Source organism: Fomitiporia mediterranea (genome assembly GCF_000271605.1).
Source record: "Fomitiporia mediterranea MF3/22 unplaced genomic scaffold FOMMEscaffold_11, whole genome shotgun sequence".
NCBI lineage: Eukaryota > Fungi > Basidiomycota > Agaricomycetes > Hymenochaetales > Hymenochaetaceae > Fomitiporia > Fomitiporia mediterranea.
Genome location: NW_006760396.1, coordinates 2,213,440 through 2,221,076, shown reverse-complemented (window position 1 = coordinate 2,221,076; position 7,637 = coordinate 2,213,440). Strand labels below are relative to the sequence as shown.

General features: G+C 42.0%; 3 protein-coding genes across 3 annotated transcripts; all 3 read right to left on the bottom strand.

Moving 5' to 3' along the window:
* Positions 1 to 671: 671 nt before the first annotated feature.
* Positions 672 to 2,037, bottom strand: FOMMEDRAFT_31141 (uncharacterized protein; the record flags this gene model as incomplete). The annotated part of the gene is made up of 3 exons (XM_007269822.1): positions 672 to 1,144; positions 1,334 to 1,650; positions 1,718 to 2,037. 3 exons carry the CDS (start codon positions 2,035 to 2,037, stop codon positions 672 to 674), a joined length of 1,110 nt encoding a protein of 369 aa, XP_007269884.1.
* A 592-nt stretch (positions 2,038 to 2,629) lies between these two features.
* FOMMEDRAFT_160403 (uncharacterized protein) lies at positions 2,630 to 3,994 on the bottom strand (the record flags this gene model as incomplete). The annotated part of the gene is made up of 2 exons (XM_007270110.1): positions 2,630 to 3,629; positions 3,681 to 3,994. 2 exons carry the CDS (start codon positions 3,992 to 3,994, stop codon positions 2,630 to 2,632), a joined length of 1,314 nt encoding a protein of 437 aa, XP_007270172.1.
* A 504-nt stretch (positions 3,995 to 4,498) lies between these two features.
* Positions 4,499 to 6,439, bottom strand: FOMMEDRAFT_160402 (uncharacterized protein; the record flags this gene model as incomplete). Its single annotated transcript, XM_007270109.1, has 7 exons — positions 4,499 to 4,761; positions 4,804 to 5,275; positions 5,355 to 5,703; positions 5,763 to 6,028; positions 6,075 to 6,225; positions 6,274 to 6,378; positions 6,429 to 6,439. The coding sequence occupies 7 exons, from the start codon at positions 6,437 to 6,439 to the stop codon at positions 4,499 to 4,501; spliced, it is 1,617 nt and encodes a 538-aa protein (XP_007270171.1).
* Positions 6,440 to 7,637: the final 1,198 nt, after the last annotated feature.

Genomic DNA, 7,637 nt, shown 5'->3' with positions numbered 1-7,637 from the left:
ACCTTACAGACTTAATAGGTCTCGTAAATGTTTGAAGGGGACTGTTAACATGTATTACGATCAATGATACAATTACAGACGATACAGTATTAGTAAAATAATTAATACGCATACAAACGGAACGGACGCGGAACTATGATACATGTATCGGATACGCGATACAGGACATGTATCGGATACGCAATAAGTATCGGATATGAGATAATGATACATCGGATATCTAAGACATACGGACGGACGAATAATATAAAAACGAACGACTTATTAACTAAATACATATCATTATCAGGGTCTACGCCCTCATTACTCGTGTGATAACCTAAGAATATGCATTCTAACAACATACATTATGTTCAAACACAGAACCAACTTACAGACATCCTTATGAAAGCACTTTACATCCCTCAAATCAAGCACCTAATAGAACTTATAGGTCTTCAACATTAACAACAGAATATTAGGGCTTGAAGGGGAGTATTTGACACACTGTGTTTTCTGTCTCATTTACTAGTATAGTACAATGTATCTAGTATATAAGGGTGCACATATATGCACATCTAACTAAGTGCTATTCCAAACTCCCCGTTCTAACATACCCTGTTTTATACATTTTAACCGTACATTTTCTACTCAATCAAGAACCACGTTGTATCAATTCGGAAATTCTAAAATCATGCAAGCCCTTCATTTATCGCTGTGAACGACTGCGCGTTAAGTCCATTTAGCGCCGGCGTACGCCTACGAACGAGATACAAAAGGTGAGTCGAGTCGATAACCCTCGCTTCCTCGTTGTTAGGAGAGAAAGTAAGTTGCAGACGCTCGACAATTTTGCGTTTTGGAGCGCTTGCCCCACCGCGGAAGAGACGGCAGGAGAAGTGAATAACGGACGAGAGCATAATCTTGTCCTCGCGCATGTAAGGACTGTCTATGTAGGGTGGCGGCTCGAAACCATCGTGTTTCCAATCATACTCCAGCAAATTGAACATGAGATCATCATCGCCTGCCAGAGATCCTAGTAACTCTAGGATGTAAACCATAGGAAGGGACTCTTCTGTCGAACCCTGACAATCTACTGACAGAGACTCGAGACTCTCACATTCATCGAGGAATTCTCTGAGTGATAACGAGGTGAACTTGAGATATCCTATAGATAGGTGTTTGAGGTTTGAGAGCTTGATGCAATAAGCGTTGTCGAGAACGAGATCATATCTTAGAGAATCTTTGCAATGCGGAGTCTCCAACTTGCCTTGTTCACTCCTGATTGACAGCGAGGTGATGCTCTTCTCGAATAACGTGATAATGTTGCTCACAGATCCACACGAATTGGACTCACTCGCAACGATTGAAAGCGTTGTTACTGGCGGCAAGTCCCACTCGTTCTGGCAACGTCGGAGGACAGCATTATGATACATTTCGTGTGAGTTTGGATCAGGATCGATTATAATTAGCGTCCGAAGAGACACCATCGGAATGAGCGATTGAACTGTCAGTATTGACAGTGGGACGTTGACGAGATGTAAGGTTGTGATGTATGGGAAATGGGCGAGAATCTGTCGAATTCTGTTGTCTTGCTCTTGTAGCTCGGGACAGTAATGATCGCACCCATGTTCTTCGTCGTTGTGAGGTACGATACCACCAAAGGAGAGGAACCTATCACGCCATGTCAGAGTCATCGTAATTTTGGAATTTAATTTATTTAGAAAGAGAGATGACCTACTTTATCTTCGAAGTATTCTGAATAAAATCTGGCAGCGTACCGTCCTCCAATTTCCTGAGAAAGCGCGTATGTGTCTTGTCGCCGATTAACTCGACACCTTGGCGGACAATCTCTCTACACAGTTCCCATGTGGCTCGGCATATTAGGGAAAAGTTCTTGAGGTCCCGAAAACGAGATTGAATGGATTCCAGTTCGTCTCCTGAACCTTGCAAGCTGTCCAGCTCGGAATCGTTCCTAAGGGCATTTGGAGGGACAATTGACACAGCAACGTGGTACCTAAGCTCAATCGGAAGATCGAATAGTCGGAAGGCCATCGGCATTCGTGGAGAACTCGTCCAGGCCCAGGCAAGATAGCGCAGAGTGAAACACGGGTGAGGGAGAGAAGGGTGAATTTAAATGAAACTGTATGTCAGCCGCAGACCACAGGTCTGACACCACCTAAAAGCCGCACCCACTGTATGAGTCACTGTGGCCAACCTGCAGACAATGGTGGAACTATGATTAAAGGTGACCAGATTCAAGTCGCGTCTCACTTTCAAGAGCCACGGGCGTTGCTTTGGTTTCTCCCGTTCGTATGAAAGCGAACCATCAAGCATGAGTCCATGACACTATGTACAAAATTTACAGTAAAAATTTCAAATACTTTTATGGCCATTCTGTCTTGGTCAGCCTGCATTGTCGTGTCGTGATGAGAGCGACAGTCAATAAAGCCATCCACTTATTAAACTTAAAGGCTAGCCGTGTTATTGGTTACTAAGCATGCCTCACCCATTCTTGGTGCTAGTTGCCATATTGGTCTATAGTCCCTATTCATACTTATAGCCCTTTCTTTCATATTTATGTGCATTTTGTACGTCCAATTCATGCATCTCGAATATTCATACTATACATTTTAGAGAAAGTCTTATCAAATCAATGTTTCCCAAATCCTGCAAATTGCACGCTTGTCATGAATGAATTCTCGTCAAGTTCATTCAGCGTCGGGCTACGCTTTCGAACAAGCTTCAACAGTTCGGCTGCATCTATCCTTGCATAATATTCATCGTTATCCTGGAAAGTGAGCTGAAGGCTCTTGACTTTTCTGTACTTGGGAGAACCTTGACTGGTATAAGGGGAGCTACTGTTTTCACTCGAGAAAGTGCCAGAAAAATGGATGACGGGTCTGTGCATAATGTCATCCTCATATCTGTAAGGTCCATGATACCGTCCTGAACCACGCTTCCAATAGTACTCCTGAAAATTGGACAAGAGATTATCATCGCCAGCGAGGGATTCCATTAATTCCAGGATATACACCATAGGTAAGGACTGTTCCAGTGCACCCCGGAAGTCCACTGACAAGGAGTCCATAATTTCACCCTTAGGGAGGATGTATCCGAGTTCGAAAGGAGTGAGCCGGAGATACCCCATAGATAAGTGTTTGAGGTTTAAAAGCCAGGTACAACATGTATCGCCAAGAGAAATAGTGGCTCGTTCGAGCGCGCCGCATGGGGAAACCACCAATCCTCTCTGCTCGCTTCTCAATGACAAAGAGGTAATGCTCTCCTTGAATAATGAGATTATGTTGCTCAAAGACGCACTCGCACGAGAATCTCCCATAACGACAGAAACGTTTGCTATTTGTGGTAAATACCACTTAGTCTGATCGCATCGAAGGGTAAAGTTACTATATGTGTCCCGTGGATTTGGTTGTGGATTGACGATGATAAGCGTGCGAAGAGCTTGCGTTGGAAAGAGTGCCTTGACTGTCAATATTGAGAGTGGGACGTTAACGAGATGTAATGTCGTGATACATGGGAAATGAGCGAGGATACGTCGAATTCTGTCGTCTTGTTCTTGTAACTCGGAGCAGTAATCGTCGCATCCATGTTCTGTAGAGTCATGGAGAGCGAAACCTCCGAACGAGAGGAACCTTAAGAAGTTAGATTTGTTAATATTATCTTCAGAAAATTATACGACCCACTTTACGTTCGATGTATCCTGGATAGAATCCGGAAGCGTACCATCACACAATCTCCTCAGGAAGCGGATGTGTGACTCTTCGCCGATCAACTCGACAACCTGAGAGAGGAATTCTTTACACAGTCCCCTTGTATCGCTGCATGCCATCGCGAAGTTTCTGAGGTCTCGGAAACGTGGCTGGACAGATTCGAGTTCATCGCTGCTCATGCAACAGCTATGTGCTGTGAAGTCTGTCTTCAGGACCTCCAGAGGGGCTATCGATGCCGCGATCTTATACTTGAGTTCGAATGGGATATCGAGAAATCCAGCCGCCATAGTTTCTCGCAGAGAAGAGAACTCAGAGAAAGGTGTGGTGTAGGGTAAGATGGAGGAACTTGGACTGAAGGGATACAAATTCGGCGTGAGACGCTTTGGAATAGACCACTTATTGTATGAGTCATTGGGGGCCACACATGCGTTGGACAAAGGGGCCAGTAAGAATGTGGCTTAAGTGGAAGCCTGGTAAACTGCGAGATTCTTCTGTATAAATGGCTGTTCATTAATCGTTTCCATGAACAGTAGTTATACAGAAGGTACTACTACTTCTGTGCAGTTCAGCCACCACTACTTTTTTGAAAGAATATGCTAATAAGAATATACATTTTGCATCATCTGTACTGATTACTCACTGTCATAAGTTGATTCCATTTTGTAATTGAGAGATGAAATGTCTCACAAGTTGCGGGGCGAGCAATCCACTCTGATTACCTGACAGAAAGGGGGAGGTCGGCTTAAGATACAAAACGGAGGGCGTAAGGCACTGTCTCGGAATTGACTAAGTTATGACTTCACACTAGAAAGGGAGGGATGGGGGAACAGATACAACTCTGTGGGGGCAATAACTTTGCACACCGTATGCCTGATACGACTCTCTGAAGATGCATTATCAAAAGGCTTACTGAACAGAACAGTTGCCTGATCCAGTCCCTTCATAGCAAGGTGGTCGGACGGGTGGGTGTCCTCGCCGTGTATTTGCAGTCCATCGCCTACTGGTTCATCGCAGTCCACAACAATGATGTTGTCATTTTCGTAGTAGGCTTCGTCTGGCATCTTCTTGTATTAGGCAATAACTGTAGCTGTTTCACCATCCGAGACATTGTCCCATAGATCAGTGTTCGGATTCTTGTAATGACCAATAAATGACTGTGCCTCCCTAAGCCACCTGTAAAGAAACGCTGATTGTTTGTGTTTCTGGGGAGCTATACTTGTGCTGCAGGCGCTGATGTCATCCACGGTCAACGGATGTCCTCCTTCGGAAAAATCGAAACTGTCTACACTTCCCTTGTCGAGCATCATGTCAGATTGTCCTGCTGACCCAGTACCACCTGCTTGCGGTGCACCCGATGTCGGGCCTTTGTCAGATCGCTTCTCGCCACGCCAAGGTCTTTTTGCTACAGCATTGAACAACTTTGACCTTTGTGCAATGATGTCACTGTCCCATTGCCTGAACTCATTCTCCAGCCATTGAGATTGGAATTCCGAAATCCTGCACAGAATGAAATAGCTCTCAAGAAGGTCTGGGAGAAAAGTGAGAGAGTAGGGTCGTTGTAAGATTGGCTGTACACACTTCAATGCAAAGATCATAAGTGTCTCAACTAGGAGCTGGCAGGGAACACCAGGAAAAAATTAAACGCACCAGCTCATCGCCATCCCAGTAAGATACATAGAAGGTAAGGCTTTCCTGATTTAAGATAGTTCCGAATACAGGACCATCCTTATTACAGCACAGGGCGCGTCGATGAAGCTGTGCAGAATAAAAGTCCATAGTGATCTGGCGAATTGCTGTGTCCAAATTGTTTGCCTTTGCTTCAAAGGCGGAAGTAATGATGGAAAGCGGGATGCTGGTCGAGTAGCTCCATCTGAGCGTGAAATTATTTGGTACTCCATGGACTATGCTTTGCCAACGTTCTGGAAGATCCTTGCTCGTAATAGTGTTAGCCACAGCCTTGTTAGGTTTGTCAGGTAATACAAGTTCCATTTCAGATCTATCATCAGAGCCATCTAGGTTGGAATGCAAAAAATGGTGTCTTATGAAGTGACTTACTGCCAAACGTGGTCAGAATTAGGGCGCAGCTCGAAGGCAACTTCAATAATGTTGTCTACACCCTTTCTGCAACTGGATTTGTTTTTCTCTCTCCCCTTCGCATTGATAAATGACTTCCACGAAGCACATATATGGGGGAACCATCCTCTGAAGTTGTATCGATCGATGTCTTCGAGTTTCTCCGAACAAATGTTCTCAATCCAAGATCGGATGTCCTCAACTGCGCTCTCGCTTACGTCGCCCATGTATTGCAGCAGTTCTACAATCTAGCAGCCAAGTTAATAATGTTAATGTGGGAGGAACAAGTCTCACATTTTCCCTTTCACACTTGAGAACGTTGGGATATTTGCAGTTCTTCATGAAATCATCAAACTCTTCATTTTCCCAATAAGCCTGTTCGTCGAATGGTCGAATTTTGTGTACTTGAGACCACGTTGTCCATGCCCGAACACTCCTAGCCATACTAAGTCAGTGTCAGTACAAGCTCAAAAAATCATACAGTAGGACTTACTCAGCAGCAGAAGTATTCACAGAGTGATTGGATCTTGAGAATGGCTCTTGAGAAGAATCTATTGCACCAGCATCAGAGTTCACTTCAATAGTTTCAGGTACATCTCTGTGTATGATTTCAGTATGAAGGCAAAAGTATGGACATGAGACACGTACTCCTCTGTCATGCTGCTGAAATACAAGGAGGTATTAATGACAGAGTGGCATTATGGGTTGGATGCAACTCACGTTTGCAGTGTTGGCAAGACTTGGGCCCTACAGTGTAAGATGACTTGGAAATTATGCTGTATAGCAGGAGATGTAATAAGGAACTCACTATTGTAACATTCTTGAATGCATAGCATTAGATAGAGTGGCTTGACTTCAACACAAGGTGCTTGCATCATTGACGTGAAGACCCGGAACGTCACGTGACTCGAATTAAGGCAAAAAACTCACATAGGGCATTTCACAATTCCTTACCTTAAAAAATAACTTACATAATGATAAACATTATTTGAAATTTATTTTCCCATTTTTGACTAGTAAAAATTATAAACAAAATTTGTAATTTTCTTAAGACAAAAACTATAAATTATTTTTAATATTTATCTATTTGTAATATCTTTAAATAAATGGAAATAATAATCTAAAACATAATTTCAAAACAAAATTAGAAATTTTCTTTTAAATTTCTTTATTACTAGTACAGAGGAGTAACAAAAAATTCAAAAGAAAATTTCTAATTTTGTTTTGAAATTATGTTTTAGATTATTATCTCTATTTATTTCAAGATTTTACAAATGAAGAAATGTCAACAATAATTTCTAGTTTTTGTATAAAGAAAGTTTTAAATTTTGTTTATAATTTTTACTGGTCAAAAATGGGAAAATAAATTTCAAATAATGTTTATCATTATGTAAGTTATTTTTTAAGGTAAGGAATTGTGAAATGCCCTATGTGAACTACAACACTAAAGAAAGCCACCTATTTGCCAGTTTGATATCTTATCAGTTGACTTTGTGCTTCAAGAAGGGGATAAAACTCTGAGTAAGGATAGTGGTCTACATAGCCTGGCTTGGTATCAGAACAAGTGACTCATTACTTAAGTATAAGTGTAATTCTATTTATTCTATTTCTAACTTTGGTCTACTCAAATAGTTAGATAGTCAGCAGGTACTTTGCTACAACTGTAGTATTGTCTTATTATTTTGTCATGATCTCCTTCAAGCTATCTAGAAGTCCTTGTATGCTTGCTACTGTATAATCCAGAACTGGATTGCCTTTATATTTAACAGAATAGTCAAACAAACCACCTTGGTGGGGATCAAATTTCTGAAATTCTAATTCTTCAATAATTAATTAGATATAGTTAAATCTTGATTG